This window comes from Nerophis ophidion, linkage group LG04 (assembly GCF_033978795.1).
Source record: "Nerophis ophidion isolate RoL-2023_Sa linkage group LG04, RoL_Noph_v1.0, whole genome shotgun sequence".
NCBI classification, from domain to species: Eukaryota; Metazoa; Chordata; class Actinopteri; order Syngnathiformes; family Syngnathidae; genus Nerophis; species Nerophis ophidion.
This window is the reverse complement of record NC_084614.1, coordinates 76,681,515-76,702,656: the sequence shown is the minus strand read 5'-3', so window position 1 is coordinate 76,702,656 and position 21,142 is coordinate 76,681,515. Positions and strand designations below refer to the sequence as shown.

The 21,142-nt window shown below is 37.9% G+C and overlaps 1 protein-coding gene and 1 long non-coding RNA gene across 2 annotated transcripts; both read left to right on the top strand.

The window, feature by feature from the left end:
• The first annotated feature begins 2,002 nt into the window (after nucleotides 1-2,002).
• Nucleotides 2,003-8,184, top strand: LOC133550606 (uncharacterized). The gene is made up of 2 exons (XR_009806338.1): nucleotides 2,003-2,077; nucleotides 7,582-8,184. It is a non-coding gene; the product is annotated as an uncharacterized LOC133550606 (long non-coding RNA).
• A 5,108-nt stretch (nucleotides 8,185-13,292) lies between these two features.
• LOC133551925 (class I histocompatibility antigen, F10 alpha chain-like) lies at nucleotides 13,293-17,180 on the top strand. The gene is made up of 7 exons (XM_061899132.1): nucleotides 13,293-13,735; nucleotides 13,979-14,257; nucleotides 15,571-15,879; nucleotides 16,045-16,152; nucleotides 16,372-16,389; nucleotides 16,723-16,775; nucleotides 16,887-17,180. Exons 1-6 carry the CDS (start codon nucleotides 13,420-13,422, stop codon nucleotides 16,773-16,775), a joined length of 1,083 nt encoding a protein of 360 aa, XP_061755116.1. The 5' UTR covers nucleotides 13,293-13,419; the 3' UTR covers nucleotides 16,887-17,180.
• Nucleotides 17,181-21,142: the final 3,962 nt, after the last annotated feature.

Genomic DNA, 21,142 nt, shown 5'->3' with positions numbered 1-21,142 from the left:
TCGCCACTGAAATGATTGTGTTAAAAGTTTCTGCTGGCAGAGCCAACCAGCCCTCACTGCCACATAAACAGCTGAGAAAGGAGGAAAGAGATAGGACAGGAAGAATAACTAATGTTTTTTTTTCTTTTTTGCTGTGTTTTTAATCTTATTTTGAAATTATTCAATGTTGTGACAACAGGAATATGATTAAAATGACTTGTTTCCAGTGAGATATTGTTCAGATGATATTGTGACTTTTCTGTTGTAGAAATTACTGTTATTGCTCTAACATTTAGTTTTAATTACAATATTCAATTGTGATCCCTTTCAAAATTCTCTCCCTCTCTCTGTCTCATGTATACATAAATATAGACATATATATATATATATATTATAAAGCAATCATTTAGGAATGAAAAAGAAAATTATTGATAGAGGCCCCTGCAAAATATTAACAAATCTTATCCTTTACTGTGACACATTGACCTCTAAACTGTTCTTTCTTTAAATATTGACTTTCTTTAATATATGTTTTGCATGTCTCAGTGAAGATGCTGGTCCAGGTGAAGTACAACCAACAGCAGAAGTATGTGAAGCTGGATGACGTTGAGGGACAGTTTGACTTTCTCCAATTCCATGAAAAAGGTGTTTCAATTTACTTAATCTTACCTTAAAAACTGTTTAAAAATAGACCCACTTTCTTTAAAAACCTCATGTTGTATACTCTGGTGTCTTTACATGCCTGAAGCAGATTCCTTTATAAATGGGGATAATTTACTCAACATGTGTGCCACCTAGAATGTAAAGCATTTTATACACAAGAACAGTTAACTGAGAAAAGCCAATACTTAACTTTTAAATTTGGACTTAAGAAGTGTCAGGGTTACTTGAGGGAAAAAATCACCAGTGGATGACTCCATCTAACTTGAACAGTCATTTGCTGTGAGACAAATGAAACTGCACATAAAGCACATAAATCACAATTTTCTCATACTGTTTTCCAGTCATTGAGAGATTTTGCCTGCCACCCGATGCAAGCATTATGTACAAGGATGCAACAGGGACAGAAGTTGATGCGGAAATATTCAGCGACCTGGTTGGACAAGGCAATGTGGTGCTGACAATATTCTCAAGCCAGGGTGAGATATAACATGTATTATCAGGCACTCTGTACACTACTGAATAAAATGATCAAATATTTTTTTCTTTTATTCCTTTTAGAATTTTCAGACCTGTCCTTGTCCTCTGCATCTGAGATCTCTGACTCTAGCTTCAACTCAAGCGGAACTCTTACCATGGATGAGATCCCTCGCAAGAGACAGCGAAAAGAGAATAAGCATGATGCAACATCAGCTAAACAGGTTTGAACAAAGCTTGATTCACTTGAGTTTTTTTACACATTAAAACAGTTTTTGCGTGTCAAGGATAGCTGTTTATCACCATATTTTGCATTTTCATGTTTTTGTTTTTTATCAGTTGATTGAAGCTGTAACAAGCTATGACGGAATGACAGACAGAAATACCCATTTTTTTATACATATAGATTTATTTATTAAAGGTAGATTGAGCAAATTGGTTATTTCTGGCAATTTATTTAAGTGTGTATCAAACTGGTAGCCCTTCGCATTAATCAGTACCCAAGAAGTAGCTCTTGGTTTCAAAAAGGTTGGTGACCCCTGATATAAATGAATGTAACGATGGTAATAAAATGTTATATAGCAAAGTAAAAGTTGTGTTTCTTATCTAAGTAAATGTAACTCGTTACTACTCACCTACGTGGATAAGTGTGTTCACCTTTGACAGGTACGACAAAATAAAAATAAAAATAAAAATGATCACCATCGAGTTTAGGTGACTTGAAACAAGCATGCATTCAATGTTTGGCTTTACCGTGTCTACTTTTACTTTCACTTTCTTTGATATTCTGCCAGCAGAAGCGTCTGCCTCACACTTTTCCCCCACGTTCAGCACTTTGGCCACAGCGAGTCCATCTCATGAAGGCTTTCTGCTGACTTTTTTACTCAGGATGAAACTTCCTGATGCAACCCTGGCCAGGAATCGAACCCATGCGAGGCAGATGCGTGTCCCGTTACCAGAGGTGGGACCAAGTCATTTTTTTGCAAGTCACAAGTAAGTCTCAAGTCTTTGCCCTCAAGTCTCGAGTCAAGTCCCGAGTCAAGACAGGCAAGTCCGAGTCAAGTCCAAAGTCAATACTGGAAAGTCTCAAGTCAAGTCCCAAGTCCTGCATTTTGGGTTTCGAGTCATTTCAAGTCTTTTTAACCACAGACTAATATATGTACACAGATTGTGTATGCTTTTAAAACACTGTATGTATTTATTATTAAAAAAAACAGTGCTGACATTGCACTTCATAATAGCACTATTAACCAGTTATTCTAAACATTTAACTCATTCCTTTACAGTACAAACACATCTGAAAAAACAAGTGCAACTGTACTTATTTGCACAAAAGTGTTAACATTGTATTTCCATGGAATATTGCATTGTAACTAGTTCATCAGCAGTTTATGTCATGTTGTCACCTTATCTCATTGATCTCATCTCATACTGTATGTGTTTATGTCTGTGTACACATGAAAAACCACAAATACATGAACATAACAATGAACAGTGCTGTACTTGTTAGATGTCAGGGCCCTATGCAATATGTACACATATTCTTAATATAGTATACATTTTAACTGACCTTTATTTGACTATGTTTGTCTTTTTGTAGGTGGCTAAAATATGCGGTGCTGCTGACCGCCGTCTAATATTACGTTACTGTGTGTGATACATTCATTAACGTAACGTTATGTGTAGGTACCTCATGCAACCCTGCTTAAAAAAAATCACTTGACAATAAGTATGAATAAGGTAACATCTGCAGTGGACGCAACAGATTGCCGTGTTTGCAATGACGTTATAACCATAGACATCTTATAAGTAGACGCAGAATTGGCTGCTGTGACGCAAGCAATTTGGCCGCCATCTTGAAGTGGTGATGAGGAGCCGGCAAACAGCCTAAACTAACATTTGACAGGTAGAAAAAAAAGATGCTGGGCTGGTATTCAGCGTTTTCCTGCTCAATTGAGCGGACTGTTGAAAATAGGAATTGGAGGATTACTTTTCACAAGTAAGAATTTACATTAACATACTATTGGTTGTATTTTGTGAAAATAATATTACCTCAGAGTTAAGCAGGAGCAAAGAACTACAATATTTGTATGTGAAAATCACAAAGAAATCTTCTGGGGGAGGATGACCCCACTACAGGTATGTGGTTTACAAACTTTCAGGCCCAACTAAAACAAAATTCACCAGCCGCCACTGATTATGATGCATTCTCATTTTATTGTAACCGCAGATAAGTCTTCAAGTAACAATATTCAAATACTAACTTTGTTGAGTAAGACAGAATTGTTTTATTCTGAATCCAGTGAAACAGATTGGTGGTTTTAGCTGAAATAAAGACTTTCAGGTGTTTATATATGTTTAAGTATTTGGCAGACACTTGTACCCCCTGTGAACATTTTTTTAATTCAAGTACCTCCTAATCAGAGCAAAGCATTTTTGGTTGAAAAAAGAGATAAAGAAGTAAAATACAGCACTATGTCATCAGTTTCTGATTTATTAAATTGTATAACAGTACAAAATATTGCTCATTTGTAGTGGTCTTTCTAGAACTATTTCGAAAAAAAAAAAGATGTAAAAATAACTAAAAGCTTGTTGAAAAATAAACAAGTGATTCAATTTTAAATAAAGATTTCTACACATAAAAGTAATCAACTTAAAGTGCCCTCTTTGGGGATTGTAATAGAGATCCATCTGGATTCATCAACTTCATTCTAAACATTTCTTCACAAAAAAAAAAACTTTAACATCAATATTTATGGAACACGTCCACAAAAAATCCAGCTGTCAACACTGAATATTGCATTGTTGCATTTCTTTTCACAGTTTATGAATTTACATTCATATTTTGTTGAAGTATTATTCAGTAAATATATTTATAAAGGATTTTGAATTGTTGCTATTTTTAGAATATTTAAAAAAATATCATGTACCCCTTGGCATACCTTCAAGTACCCCCATTTGAGAACCACTGGTCTATAGGTCCGTAAGATATATAGATATCTAATGTATTCATACATTGTTTATGTAAGATATACACATGTATATATAACCTAATCATATTGTTTCTTTAACTTAAAAATAGCTGACTGTTTTTTTCCCCTTCTCTGGGATTATATTCCCAGTTTTGATCTCCGACGTCTGGTCACTTATAGCATATAAGAATATTCTATTACTGTTAAGCAAATTATGAACATGCCAAGACATGTGTCTTTTATCATAGTTACACGTATGACAAAAAAAGCGCGTGAGTATCAGTGGTATTCAGTGAGTTAATATGAATTAAATGTGCTGACAATTCATTGCTCCTGCCAAAGGAATTGCCCTGAGTGGAGCGGATCACCACTCCAAGATGGCGGCCGCGCGTCACGTCAGCGGCAATAGGCAGTAGCGCTCGATGCTGTGTCTACTTATAAGATGTCTATGGTTCTAACGTTAGCAGTGAGTTTACAGCCTCACTCATTTAACTACACAACGAATAAAAGTTACGTTACTCAGCCAATAAACGTTAGCTTACATTCAAAACGTACCCTTCTTTGTGCAACTTCAAATGTCGAACGAAGTTGGAAGTTGTTGCGTCTCCGTCTGTAATCTTCCAACCGCATGTTTTGCATACGGCGATTCCTGTTTTGTTGACCAAGTCGTACTTTTAATACCCGAACGAAACACTTTATGGCATAATTTTATTCACTTATTCTTCTGTTGTTTGAAAGCTCTTCTTTGTTGGTTTTCCTGCAATTTGATTGGATGAATGCTGTGTGACGAAAACAACGCGGGTGTAATTTGATTGGGTGTTGTACTGACAGGTAGCACACAGGCTGTCATCGCACACATGTTGACAAACACGCGTACACAATGGAAGATACGGAGCGCTCCTGAATAACTTTTTAATTGTTGGGTTTTGGGGAAAGTAGCAAGTCATGTCAAGTCAAAAGGCTCAAGTCCAAGTCAAGTCACAAGTCATTGATGTTAAAGTCTAAGTCGAGTTGCAAGTCTTTTTACATTTTGTCAAGTCGAGTCTAAAGTCATCAAATTCATGACTCGAGTCCAAGTCATGTGACTCGAATCCACACCTCTGCTTAATACTGTACTGGGGCACAAATAATCCATGTGAGCGTGCAAAGCGCGCAAGCAAAAACATTTTTAGCACTTATTTATCATAAAAAAGACATAAATAGTGCTTTAAACTATGAAATCATATCAGATTATGTTGTATGGATCTTTGATGAACCACCTGAAATTATCTCATGCATTTGACCTACTTGTGCACTTTTTTTACTCCAGACTTCTAAACTGCTACTGGTAAAAGCAAAAAGGAAGAGCAATGAATCTTTTTGAAATATTTATTGCAGTAATCATCTGCAAATTTAACATCTACAAAAGTAAAACAAAAATTAAAGCACCCCTACATCTCTGGGTTCTTTTATATTATTTAATTTCCATTTATGGTAATGTGGCGAATCCTATTTCAGATACACACAACTATAAAATATACACAAAACAATAAAGCCACAGTAGTAGAATAAATGAACAACTGTTGTGTGTCTGTTCAGGGAATCATTTTCTGAGAAGTAAACTGTAACGTCTCCTTTTCATTTTTGCAAAGTGGTCAATCACTCTGGACAGACATGGAAATATTACAGTAACTGTTATACAGTTGACCAGTGGTTCCCAACTGCTGGCTCCTGACATAAAAGTGGATTGTGTGTCATTTTCAGTCAGATGTGTGCATGAAAAAAAAAAGTTTAGGGAGAAAAAAATCAAATTGTGGCAACAAACCCAGATATTTTTTGCCATTTTTCTAGTGACTATTAGTGAGTATTTTAGCAAAAGGCAAACCGACTAACAAGTTGGAGGAGGACTCAGGACAGACATGGAAATATATTTAAAAACAATCTAAATGGGGCAACAAAACCCGATATTTTCAGCCATCTTTCTGAAAACAAATACAGAAATGTTACTATTTTTTCTGGAAACAAAACCAGATGCTTTAGCTGTAGCCATTTTTCTGGTGACAAAACAAGATTATTTTAGTCAAAGTCACAGCGATTAACAAGACAAGTCTACTGTGCTATTTTTCTGTGAAATAAACTTGAATGATTTAAAAATTTGGCTGATAACTTGATATGGAAAAAAAATTTTCTTCCTGAAGATAAACCATTTGAGAAGCACTCAACTCACACATGCTGACTCCAAATCATCATTGATGCAGAAGCAGCAGACAATAACCAACATGATGTTTCATGTTGATTGGAAATTGCCCCGACAGCTCGTACAGCAAATGAATATGTTTGTCTTGATACAAGGAATAACGTTAGCTAACTTAGCATCAACTCAAGACAATGATGTTGCCTAGCTAGCTAGGACTTCACTTACATCTCTCATTCCTTGCTGCTTCTTCCCTGCTGCGGGCCAATAACTTTCTTAAATCCATCTAGGAGTTACAGTTTGAGTCAAATAAAAATAAAAATAATGTAATTAACAAATTGTTGTTGGCTAACGTCACCTACCTCACACAGTGATTCTCATCCTCTCTCTCTCTCAACTGAAGTCTCGATCCACACGTGAATAAATTACCATATTAATTAGCCATGTGCTCATTGGAGTGAATACAGTAGCAATCAATTACCATACTAAGTAGTACGTGCGCTGTTGTCTATGTTATGTAGACTTAAAACTGTGAAGCGTTTTTTTTTTATTGGTGAAATTTCTACTGGGGCACGTGCCCCAGTGAAATTTGTCTGGCGACACCCCTGGGTTCTAACGTTAGCAGTGAGTTTACAGCCTCACTCATTTAACTACACAGCCAATAAAAGTCACATTACTAAGCCAATAAACTTTAGCTTACAATCCAAACTCACCCTTCTTTGTGCATCTTCAAATGTCGAACGAAATTGGAAGTTGTTGTGTCTACATATTCGAACTGCATGTTTTGCATACGGCAATTCGTTTTTTGTTGACCAAGTCGTAGTTTTTATACCCGAACGAAACCAACGTTGGCATATTTTTTTTCAACGGCGCGTTGTTTGAGAATTATTCTTCCTTGGTTTTCCTGCAATTTGATTGGATGAGTGCTGTGGGACCAAAACAACAGTACTAATTTGATTGGCTGTTGTACTGAGAGCATACAAGCTGATGGGAACAACACGCAGACAGACACAAGTACAAAATGAAAGATACGGAGCGCTCCTGAAAAACTTTTTAATCTTTGGGTTTCGGGGAAAGTAGCAAGTCATGTCAAGTCAAAAGGCTCAAGTCCAAGTTAAGTCACAAGTCATTGATGTTAAAGTCTAAGTCGAGTTGCAAGTCTCTTTACATTTTGTCAAGTCGAGTCTAAAGTCATCAAATTCATGACTCGAGTCCAAGTTGTCACACCTGGGTGAAGTATTGTCTGGGTTTTGTTTGGTTTCATGTTGTCTTGTCATTTCCTGTTTTATTTTGAAAGGTTAACTCTCCCTCTCGTTTCAGGTCACTTGCCCTTCCTCCTGTTTCACTGGTCTGATGTCTCTCCTGATTGCCTGATTGTGCCCACCTGTGTCACCCTCGCTCATGTGTATAAATGTCTGGTCTTCCTCTTGTCTTGTGCCAGAGTATATCGTCTCGCTACGTGCCTCCAGCCTTGTCCACGGCCTTGAACCAAGTTTTGCTAAGTATTGCCTTGCCTTATTTATTGATTTCTTTGTTTCCTCTGAGAAAGACTTATTTTGTTTGTTAAAGTTTTTGGTCAAGAATTTTGTGTCTAATTTCAGTGCTTTGCCTTCTTTTTTCCCCCTCCTCTTGGAGCGCTTTAGTTTGTAGTTTTCTCAGCTTTTTATAGCGCACTTTCTGTTAAGTTATTTTCTCCTCTGCGTGAGTGATTTACCTTTTTTTTTTAGCTAATCATAGATTGTTGTTGTTTTGTTAGAAGATTTGTGTGTAATTTTGCTATTGCCTTTTTCATCCCTATGGAGTGATTTTCTGTTTATTGCGTTTTGCCTATGTCTTTATCATAGATTCCATAGCCGCTTTGCTTTAATCACTCTGTTCAAAGAGATTTCAAAGAAAACTTCAATAAAGCCTGTGTCAATTGTCCCCCTTCTGCACCTGAGTCCTCATTCTCACCAAGGTTTAACACAAGTCATGTGACTCGAGTCCACACCTCTGGCACAATGTCACTACAATAATCCATGGTATGTTTCATTCACCCTGCAAGTTCATTAATAAACATGCATTAACTGGACTTCTGACTGGACCTCACTTCATTGCAATGTTTGCTGCTGCCTAGGATCACTCCCTCAAACCTGTTGAGTAGTGACAATAAAATTGAACATTTGAAGGTGAAGATTGCCACTACAGTAGGGTTCTAATTCTTTTTTAAAGGGACAAAAAACAGGTTGGTTATTAAGAAACTTACATTTATGAATATAAAACTTAGCTAATAGTATAAGGAGGTTGCAAAGGTAAAATTCCTTTTCATGTTTTTTTTTTTCATACAGTGTAAATCCAAATAGCACATCTTGTTTGGGACCAACTCTGAAACCCAGTTGTCCGTACGGTGACGACAACGGGACAAACAGGAGGTCAAAGTTGAATGTATGCTTTGTAAGGGCAGCGGTGGGTAGAGGAGCCAAAAATTGTACTGAAGTAAAAGTACCATTTATTTTGAATAATATGACTCAAGTAAAAGTCAAAACTAGTACTTCAAAAAAATTACTTGAGTATATTTAAGTATTATGTGGAAAAAAAACTACTATTGTGTTACTTTTTACTGTCAGTTAAGTTTCCATGCAATAACTGAGTCTCATTTCCCATGTTTTTCTATTTTCACAGCCACATGTGAAGTTATTTTCCACGTTCTAGCTCTATTGCAGGTGTGTCCAAAGTGCGGCCCGGGGGCCATTTTTTAAAAATACGATTGAAAAAATTTTAAGCGCAAAAATTAGGAGCAAACGGGTGAAATGTAGCAAGAATATGTTGCAATGTTTACTCTAATAACACAAAGCTGCCACGCAGGCTGTTTCTTTCTTTAAAAAAAAAAATAATGAATCAAAATCAATGTCATTATGAAATATTGATCTATTCAAGGCTCCAATTAAATTTTCCACTTTGAGATATTTTTGGGGGAAGATGTTGCATATTTTGTGTTTGGCACATAAAAAACTGAGCTGTTTTTTGTTTTTTTTTTAAAGAAGGGTCTAAAATGAACAAACAAAAAACATTAACTATAAAACTTATAATTGACGGACAGATCTGAAGTTGATATTGAGATTATTGTGTTAAAAGTAAACAGTAAAAACATGTATAATTTATTTTTTAACACTTTAATGAGTAGGACCCTTTTAAATCCCCAATAATTTTAGTGTGATTTGTTTTTAAGTGTCATTGCTCAAAAAATACAAATGAATTAAAATCAATGGTTTTATGAGTTATTGACCTTTTTAATGCTCCAATTATTATATAATCTCAAATATTCCACTTGAAAAAATATTGGGTGATAATATTGCATATTTTGTGTTTTTTTTTCCATTAAAAACAGGGTTTTCTTTGACAAAAAGAGCATACAACTTAAAGCTTTAAAATCATTATATTGACAGATGGACCTAATGTTGATCTGGAGATTTAAAACTTGAATAATAATAAAACAAAAATAATACTGAATAATGACACATTTTTAATATTTTTTGGACCAAAACCCTTTGGGGTCCCCGGGATCAAACCAGAGTGGAGGCCTAAATGTATATTGGTTATACATGTATTGGTTTTTAAAATTAAAAAAAATGTCAAAATGGCCCCGCTTGCTATGATTTTTCAGTCTGCGGCCCTCAGTGGAAAAAGTTTGGACACCCCTGCTCTAATGTGACGGTTGGCCATACGCAGTGTGCCTCTTGTACGCTAGGGGGCGACTGTGGTCATTTGATGGAGTTTAGCTATGTTGGAATGTAAACACAGTAGATGAAGAGAAGGGTGCATGCTAATAAAGTAGCCAGCGTTAGTAACTGTCCAGCTCCACCAAAATGAAAGGAATATAATTGAAAATTAACAGAATATACTCTACAAATTATTTTTTGAAACAAAAATGTAACATGTAGGTTGACGGCTGTTATACATGTGGAGCTGTAGAGCAGTGGTTCTCAACCTTTTTTTCAGTGATGTACCAACTGTGAACATTTTTTTAATTCAAGTACCTCCTAATCAGAGCGATTTTGGTTGAAAAAAAGAGATAAAGAAGTAAAATACTGTCAAAGTTAGTTGGTGACGAACCCCAAGATGCAGAGAAGGAGACAGGCTTTTTGCAGGTAAAAATGTTTTGATTAAAATAATAGAATAAGAACAAACAAAAGGGTACTAACAAAGGACGCACACAAGGCGGATAACAAACAAAAGGATCTTAAGCTAGCAACAAACAAAAAGGGGCCTAGCGTGGAAGCTAGCGGGTAGCGAACAGGAAAACAGAAGTCGTTACTTGTAGAATGAAAACAAAACGGAAGCAGGGAACAAAAGACAGTAAGATACAAACAGATACCGAAAGATAGCTTACCGCTACGCTGCAATGACACGACATGACAGGAGCGACAATACGGAAGTGACATCGACAAGACAATAATCCAGCCCTGACTGGAGGACAAAAGCAGGTAGAAAAAGGAACGGGCTGATTGACACCAGGTGTGGCCAGGTGCCAAGAAAATATTTTAAAGACTTGGTCTTCACTTGTCTAAATAAATTCTTTTATTTTTTTACTTTGCTTCTTATAACTTTCAGAAAGACAATTTTAGAGAAAAATTACAACCTTAAAAATGATTTTCGGATTTTCAAAAACATAAACATTTTTACCTTTTAAATTCCTTCCTCTTCCTGACAATTTAAATCAATGTTCAAGTATTTTTTTTTTTTTGTTGTAAAGAATAATAAATACATTTTAATCTAATTCTTTATTTTAGCTTCTGTTTTTTCGACAAAAAATATTTGTGAAATATTTCTTCAATTATGATTAAAATTCAAAAGAATTATTGTGGCAAATCTAGAAAAACCTTTAGAATCAAATTTAAATCTTATTTCAAAGTCTTTTGAATTTTCTTTTAAAATTCTTCTTCTGGAAAATCTAGAAGAAATGATGATTTGTCTTTGTTAGAAATATAGCTTGGTCCAACTCGTTATATATTCTAACAAAGTGCAGATTGGATTTTAACCTTTTAAAACATGTCATCAAAATTCTAAAATTAATCTTAATCAGGAAAAAATACTAATGATGTTCCATAAATTCTTTTTTTTAATTTTTTCAAAAAGATTCAAATTAGCTAGTTTTTCTCTTCTTTTTTTCGGTTGAATTTTGAATTTTAAAGAGTCGAAATTGAAGATAAACTATGTTTCAAAATTTAATTTTCCTTTTTTTCCTGTTTTCTCCTCTTTTAAACCGTTCAATTAAGTGTTTTTTTCATCATTTATTCTCTACAAAAAACCTTCCGTAAAAGGAAAAAAAAATGTATGACAGAATGACAGACAGAAATACCCATTTTTTTATACATATAGATTTATTTATTAAAGGTAGATTGAGCAAATTGGTTATTTCTGGCAATTTATTGAAGTGTGTATCAAACTGGTAGCCCTTCGCATTAATCAGTACCCAAGAAGTAGCTCTTGGTTTCAAAAAGGTTGCTGACCCCTGATATAAATGAATGTAACCATGGTAATAAAATGTTATATAGCAAAGTAAAAGTTGTGTTTCTTATCTAAGTCAATGTAACTCGTTACTACTCACCTACGTGGATAAGTGTGTTCACCTTTGACAGGTACGACAAAATAAAAATAAAAATAAAAATAATCACCATCGAGTTCAATGTTTGGCTTTACCGTGTCTACTTTTACTTTCACTTTCTTTGATATTCTGCCAGCAGAAGCGTCTGCCTCACACTTTTCCCCCACGTTCAGCACTTTGGCCACAGCGAGTCCATCTCATGAAGGCTTTCTGCTGACTTTTTTACTCAGGATGAAACTTCCTGATGCAACCCTGGCCGGGAATCGAACCCATGCGAGGCAGATGCGTGTCCCGTTACCCCAGCAGGGACGCCTCACGCTTGGGAGACATAACGGAGGTGAAAGTTAAGACGTGAAATAAAAAGAAGTGAGGATGTCCTGCGGTGTAGCGACTTTATGTCTATCAATCATTATTTGTATTGATGCTTTCTTGAGAGGACTACAATACGATCACTGATCGGATGTTCCAGCCCTGTCATTACTTTTAACTCTCAATCTCACCTTCATTCCTCTTTCTTTCTTTTCTTTCCAAGTTTGGCGGCCAACTTGACACACCTTTTTGTTGTCAAGTCACGTGATTGCCCAGAAAAGCCACACAAGCATTTACCTGACGTGGCCACAAGGGGCGCTCTCTAGTGAGTCCAGTAGAAGACTTCTTGTCAGTTGACTGCTGCCACTTTTCTGTGCAGAATAGCGTTTCGTTTTCTCTCCTCACTGTGACGTCACAGAATGCTGACTCCTCATTGGCTCAGGTGGAGTATTATAAAAAGAGCCTCGACAGTTCCTGGTTCATTTTTCCTGTTTGCGAGTCAAGCGAGTGTTCGTCACTTTTGTCTTTCTCTGCGGGATTAAAAGTGGCAAACATCTTTTTGTTTCGCGCTGACATCATGAACTTGTTTTTATTCTTTCTTCTGGTCGTGCAAATGCACAGCGTGACGCCTGGTAAGTCCTTTTTATAAGTTTATTAATATTTTATTCATAAATCCTCTTTGTGCCTTCACTTATTTGACTTCTGAGAGTTTCTGTTACTTATTAATTAAATTATTGTTGTATTATTTAAGACCTTTATTACTCAATCCTGGTTCTTTTTGAACATATTTTATTGTTTTCCCTTTTTCCTAGTAAAAATTCAAAATGTTCCAAGAAGGTTACAGACTTTGAGAAATCCATTTAGGCTCTTTATGTATTTTGACTTTAGTGTTTCTTGTTCAAAGACTTATTTTTTCCAAGGCTTGTAAGAACGAACACAAATCTTCAAACACGGAAGTGTCAGAAACTAATCAAGTGTAGTAACATCACCCCGCCACAAGGTGTCAGTAAGAGTCGACATCAAATGGGCAGAACAGGTTGTGTTCAACTCTGTTGTACTTTTTATTCAGCCTCCATTGTAGAAAATATATGTTCATTTTCAAAATGTTCAAACCGTCAACAGATGTTAGTAATATTATTAATGTGTTGTATTTGTCATAGAACATGTGAGTCTTGACTGTGATATCTAGCAGTGTTTGATGTTCACTTTAAGACCCGACTGAAGACGGAAGGAGCTAAAATATTCACAGTGCAAGATTGTTGAACATGAAACTAAATAATAAAAAGTCATCCTGTTGTTGTTTTCTTCTTTCAGTGATTCACACGCTGCAGTATTTCCACACTGCGTCCTCTCAAGTTCCAAACTTCCCAGAGTATGTGAGTGTTGGTTATGTTGATGGAGTTCAGATTGTTCACTATGACAGCAACAGCAGGAAAGCAGAAGCCAAACAGGACTGGATGAACAAAATCACAGCAGAGGATCCAAAATACTGGCAGAGACTAACAGAGATCAGTGTTGGTAATGAGTTGATTGGCAAACACAACCTTGAAGTTCTTAAGAAGCGTTTCAACCAAACTGGAGGTTTGTTTATGTTGAACTTTCTATTACTTAAATGTATTTGATGTACTCTTTTTATACTGTAGTAAACACACATTACTGCACTGATACTTGTCTCTGTCCATCCCATAATAACCTACACTAATACTGTGTGTGTGTGTGTGTGTGTGTGTGTGTGTGTGTGTGTGTGTGTGTGTGTGTGTGTGTGTGTGTGTGTGTGTGTGTGTGTGTGTGTCACTCTGCTTTACAACACTGTGTGTGTCTCAGGTGTTCACATTTTCCAGTGGATGTCTGGATGTGAATGGAATGATGAGACTGATGAAGTTAAAGGTTGGGATCAGGAAGGTTATGATGGAGAAGATTTCATATCGTTGGACATGAAGACATGGACATTTACTGCAGCAAAACAACAAGCTTTCCCCACCAAACTCAAGTTGGACCAGAACAAACATCTACTAGACCACCATAAGTTTTACTACACTGAGGATTGTCCTTCTTACTTGAAGAAGTATGTGAACAATGGGAAGGAGGTCCTAATGAGAACAGGTAGAAACACAACATGTACTTTCACCTTTTAACTTGTTAGCACTCCCCCTATAGGAACATTACTGACATTACACCCTGTCTCTTTATACTCTTCTCTCTTTCGCTCACCTTCTCTCCATCTTTACCTCCGTTCTCTCCTTTTCCCTCCATCTTTACCTCCATCCTCACATTCTCTCCATCTTTACCTCCATCCACTCTTACTCTCCGTCTTTATCTCATTCTCTCCTTCTCTCCATCTTTACCTCATTCTCACCTTCTCTCCATCTTTACCTCCGTTCTCTCCTTTTCCCTCCATCTTTACCTCCATCCTCACTTTCTCTCCATCTCTACCTCCATCTACACTTTCTCTCCATCTTTACCTCCATCCACTCTTACTCTCCATCTTTATCTCATTCTCTCCTTCTCTCCATCTTTATCTCATTCTCACCTTCTCTCCATCTTTACCTCCGTTCTCTCCTTTTCCCTCCATCTTTACCTCATCCTCACCTTCTCTCCATCTTTACCGCTGTCCACTCTTACTTTCCATCTTTATCTCATTCTCTCCTTCTCTCCATCTTTACCTCATTCTCAACTTCTCTCCATCTTTACCTCCATCCACACCTCATCTCCATATTTACCTCCGTTCTCTCCTTCTCTCTATCTTTACTTCCATCCTCATCTTCTCTCCATCTTTACTTCCGTTCTCATCTTCTCTCTGTACCTCCATTTTCTCTGTCTTTACCTCCATTGACACCTTCTTTCCATCGACACCTTCACTCCATCTTTACCTCTGTTCTCATCTTTTCTCCATCTTTACCTCCGTTATTACATTCTCTCCATCTTTACTTTAATCCACACCTTCTCTCCATCTTTGCCTCCATCCACACCTCTCCATCTTTACTTCCATTCTCTTCTTCTCTCCATCTTTACCTCCATCCCCACCTTCTCTCCATATTTACCTCTGTTCTCTCCTTTTCCCTCCATTTTTACCTCCATCCTCACGTTCTCTCCATCTTTACCTCATTCTCAACTTCTCTCCATCTTTACCTCCATCCACACCTCATCTCCATATTTACCTCTGTTCTCTCCTTCTCTCCATCCTTACCTCCGTTCTCATCTTCTCTCCATCTTTAACTTTGTCTCCATCCACACCTTTTCTCCATATTTTCTCCAGCCACACCTTCTCCTCATCTTTACCTCCATCCCCACCTTCTCTCCATCCACACCTTCTCCTCATCTTTACCTCCATCCCCACCTTCTCTCCATTTTTACCTCCATCCACACCTTCTCCCCACGTTGTCCTGTGTTCACACGTGACATCACTTCCTGTGCAGAGCTTCCAGAGGTGTTCCTGCTCCAGAAGACGCCGTCCTCTCCGGTCAGCTGCATGGCGACAGGTTTCTACCCCGACGGTGCCGACCTGTTTTGGAGGAAAGACGGCGAGCAGATCTTCGAGGACGTGGAGCACGGAGAGATACTCCCCAACCACGACGGAACCTTCCAGATGTCGGTGGCGCTGAAAGTGGAGGTGACGGCCGACGTGGAGGGCAAGTACGAATGTGTGTTTCAGCTGTCAGGCGTCAAGGAGGACTTGGTCACCAAGCTGGAGAGAAGAAGCATCCTGAGCAACGCAAGCCATGAAGGTGAGAAAGACACATTTAGTTGGAGATGTTTCCCATCACAAGTCCACCTGTCACCATTATTGATCCATGTCACCATGACAACGCTTGACGTCTGCATGCAAAGTAGTCATGAAGGTTTCCTCTTCATGCTTTGTCACTCCACTTGTGCTTTTTTGCTCTCCACAGACAACTTGAGCGTCGCCCTCGCTGCCACGGCGGCGGTCCTCGCTGTGGCGGCCATCATCATCATCATCATCATCATGGTCATGGTCAGGCGTCACAGAAACAGACAAGGTGAGGGACGCCAATGTCCTCTGTCTTCTTCTTCTCGGTGCACTCGGTCCAGGCCGTGAGTTGATGCTTTCATCCGGGCTGCAAAGGTGCGGCCATCTTTTAGTTGCCTTCCAGCCAAACACTCAAAGATCCACAGAGACAGAGCGCACACTCTCACGTAGAAACACGGCGTGACGTGAGGGGAAAAGTCCACTTCACCTTGTTTCTCTTTCATTTCAGCCCAGTACGATCCAGCTGGTAAGTAAAACATCTTTTCTTTGAGCCGCAAGAAACAAAGCCGTGGTGAAGCGTCACTCACATGGAGGTCTGATGTGGACCTTTGTTACAAGTTTAGCCGGAAAAGCCCAACTGGAGCTGACTCCTTCACAATAAAAGTCCCTCCTGTGAGCACACGCAATACAAAGTCTGGCATATCTCACTTTTGACAGGAGTCCTCATGATGAGGATCAGCCAAATGAGACATCAAGTGTGCTGACTCGTCATGTTTCCAAGTCACACCTCAAAGATCTGATGTGAGTGACGAGGCACCTTCTGGATGTTCTTCCTTCACCGTTTGCGTTTGTCCCGCAGCTCGCCACGGCGGCGTGGAGCTCGACGAGAACGTGCAGGCGGCTGAAGGCTGAGTAAGCTCACATGGACTGTCTGCACCTCCAAATGTTCTTGTGTGAAGATGATGTTCAACTTGGATTCACCTGCTTCTGTCGGGAATGTGCTGAGTGGTCTTCTTCCTCCAGGATGCTTTGTGCACTGGAACACAGGGAGATGTCTCCATCGCTGAGGGACGTCATCACACTCGGAGATGAGATGGAGATGTGCTTTGTTCTTCGTCCGACTGCTCCTCACGCTATTCCATGTATTCTTCTTTGGCCGTTAAAAGACTTTCAAGATCAAGCGTTGGTGGCTGTAAAATCGCACGTTTCATGGCCTTGACGTCATGACGAGGATTTCTTCTTTTCTTTCAATGGCCGCTGCTTATGATCAATATCACATTGTGTCACATCTCTGTCAATAAATCCGTTTTTTCTCCACTCGCCTCGCACTGCTTTCTTGGGGACCAGGAAGAGTCTCAGTCATAAAAATGGTAGAAGTCGTTCATTTTTATTCATGTTTGTATTTTTTCATTCAACACTTAAATCACTAAATCAATTTCAGGTTTATCCGTCCTTATCAGTCTTTTTTTTTTCATAATTTACGCCATTTTTGTCAAAACCTTGTTTTGTTATGGCAAAAGCACAAAATAATTTTCACTCAACGTAATTGCAATCTTAAATATGTCAATAATTCATAACATCATCGATTTTAATTCATAATTTTTTTTTGAGCAATGACAATTAAAACTTGTCCCACTGAAATTATTAGGATCCAAACAGGCCCCACTCATAAAAATAAGTCAAACATTTATTTTTACTTTCAACACTTAAGTCCCTCGATAAACTTCAGATCCATCCCTCGTTTCTGTGACGACCTGTCACGTCAGGTGTCACGCGGTCTGTTTGCGTTTGTGTTTATCTCCTATTCGGCGCTCTTATTTTGGTCCCACTTCCTGTTTGTCTCCCTGAGCCCTTTTCCCTCCTCACCTGTCGCTGATTGGCAGCCTGGCCACACCTGGTCATGGGGTGAGGGTGATGGGTCAAATGCAGAGGAAAATCTCACCACACCTAGTGTGTGTGTGACAATCATTGGTACTTTTACTTTAATCAACTGGCTTCTATTTATGCCTGCCTCGCCCTCCAGTCAGGGCTCAAGGATTGTTTTGTGAAACGTTACTTTGGTTTTTCTGTATGCTGCTTATGCTTCTGTGCACTTCCCTGCTGCACCTCCTTGTGCTCCCTGTGGGAATTAAAAGACTCTCACCCGCACGTCGTCCTCCTGTCTCCTGCATCTTGGGGTCACAACTAGAGCAGCCATGCAAGTACGTGACAGCTTCTTCATTTCTGTTTTTTTTTTTCTCCCTATTAGTCAAAAACCCTTTTTTTGTAGGATAAACACAAAATATCCTATAAAAATACTCTTTAGTCAAATTTTGTATGTGACGTAATTGGAGCCATGACTAGTTTAAATAATTTGTAACAACATTGAGTTTGATTCATTATTATTTTTGAGCAATGACAGCTTTAAAGAGAAAATAACCTGCATGGCAGCTTTATTAGACTCAACAATGCAACTTTTCTTTGTTCCATTTCACATGTTTTCATCTCTTTTATTCCACTATTTAGGTTTTTTTATACACTTTCTGTAGAATGTGTCGAGTATGAGCTTATATGGGACATAATGTATAATATTTCTAATTGCCTTTTTCTTTTTCATGCCTTTTTAACCTGAGTCCTTCAAGCAAAATCGTTCCAAAAATCAGCAAACCCGCCTTTCTTCTTCCTCCGTCAAAAGTAGGTGAATCCACAAATATAAATAACGACAGACCGATTTCCAAATTGGGTTAATGTTGAATGTCCAATCCAAGATGGCCGACAGGACTGTCTTTTGTTTGTCTGCTTGTCAAAGTGGTCTGAATTTCTATGTGTTTTAGTCCCTTTTTTTTAGCCGATTTAAGTAAATTGCACTAGTTTTAAGCGTAACAATTGATGACTGAAGGCTTACTTCCAAAAAGTGGTATTTCTGACTGCTTTTGTTGGATTTGGAAACCTGGAGGCCTCTGACCTGCAGAAGCCGGGGGATGTTTTGCTAGCTGAAATTTTGGCCTTCCATCTGCCACAGTCTGGATCTATACTAGTCTCAGCTTGGCCTTCCACTACCTACAGTCTGAGTCGACTGGCTTCATCTTGGCCTTCTGTCTTCCACGGCCTGGATCCATCTTAGCCTCAGACTGACTAAAGCTGGGCCTCTGCTAGCCTTAGCTTGGTCTTCCAACTCTTGTAGCTTGGACATCTGAACTTTGATTATTGGACCTGGGTAGGTAGTAAAACAATTTAACAATGACTTTGACAAAAGCTCTCTATTTAATATTAATGCTTTTTCCTGGACTTGTTTTCTGCAATTGTAGTGGGGTACCTGACCAGGTGCTCCACCAACCTTTAACTCTACCAAACGCAATAACAATCACCTGGTCCTTTGAAACTACAGCATTTACACAAAGGTTATTGATATCCACATGTGGGTCAGTGCTAAATAATTCTAACCAGCTTCAGTTATGGTGTATTTCTGTGCTAAACAGATGGTTTTCTCCTTCTGATATTACTCATTTTGATATTGTGAAGCCAAATAATGTTGTCATGAGGTCACCTTGCCATATGAAACGGAAAATCTTTATATTGCTCTTACTTCTGCTATCAGGCAATGTGCAACCAAATCCAGGCCCAGCTTTATACAACATCAGTACTCCTGATGAACTTAGAGCTAGCCCATAGCAAAGCAAAATTGAAGATGAGATCTCATATATGTCTTATATATATCTCCTAGACATAAAAGAGCACTAATCGAGACCAAAGTAGATTTCTCATTCTTCTCAAATGTAGCTCCTGAGAAATAAGGCTCGCAGTGAGCACTGTGAGAGATCTCAAAGTTGTCTAACAGTTATCTCTTTTTCCGATTTCAACAAAGACCAAAATGAGAGATGAATGAGCTGGTCTCCAATATGTCTCAATAATGACTCAGTGAGAGATGCACATGGTTTTGTTTCTCACTACTCACTGTTTGAGTTCTCAGATGTCTCTTTGCTATTTCGGCAAAAAGACAATGAGTATTGGTTTCAATATGTCTCAATGATGTCTGAGTGAGAGATATACTTGGTTTTGTCTCTCACTGCTCACTATTTGAGTTGTAATATACCCGTTTTCTGGCTTAGAAAAAATAATTTCAAAAATGCATTTTAATTGACACAGTTTAATTATACCTCAATCATACTCCAGTTTATCTCACGCTAACATTTGGAGAAAATAATTAATTCAGGCAATATGGATATATGGTCTGTAATCTAAATGGTTTATTTAAATAATTTTCTACTTAATTTGTTGATTTCTTATCCACACGCAATGTACAGTAACTCAGTGACTACAATTGTGAGATTTAAAACTGAACCCAAACAATACTGATATGATCACAAGACACTTTTTAAGAGCTTTTAACATTTGTGAACTTTCTAGAGCAGTGGTTCTCAAACTCTTTTAACAAGGTACCACTTCAGAAGATATTTGGCTCTCCAACCACCATTATAAGGACTAATATTAAAATACAGTAGCATAGTAGGCCCATGTATTCATTAAAAAAAGACAGTGGTTTTAATCAAACAAGTAAATTTAATAAATTGGCCACTGAAATATTACACACAATGCAAAAACATAATCAACAATGATACTCCATATACAGTACATATTTACAGACTTTTACAGCATCCACGGCAACATCACATCAGTGTGTATTTTCAGAGCATTTATAACAATGATCAAAAAATTGATTTGTGGCTTCTTAGGCCAGTTCAGTTCTTAATTATCTAAAACTTTTCAAGTGTGTTGGGGAAATGAACTGCAAACACAATGCCAAGCATAGATGTGAAGTCAAGGAAAACAACTTTACCCAATATGTCATCCAAGGATACTACTGTACTGGCAGAAGTTTCCAATAGGGGAATAACATAACTGCATGTCTCATATGTTACACTATCTTGCAGCAAAGAAAAACCTGCATGTTTAAATTCACGAACAAGGGCCCATTTGGCACATGAATGTGCTATGGTAAACAAGAAATCAATCTGTACATACTTTAAAAAAAAGGATGAGAATCTTTCTTCTGACACACTAGTCCCACAAAACAGGCATTTTATTTGTTTACTTTCTATTGGCCCAAAACAATTACTGGAGGATTTATGTAATATAATAAGCGATGATGCAGAGTGGGATAAAAAAAGTTTTTGAACTTCTGCACACTGTTTAAGCAGTCTGTGTTCAGACTATCGGGATAAAGCAACTTGAACATTTTGAGCATATCGCTTAGGGCCTTATCAGTGACTTTATGACAGTTTACTCTGACCAAAATGATC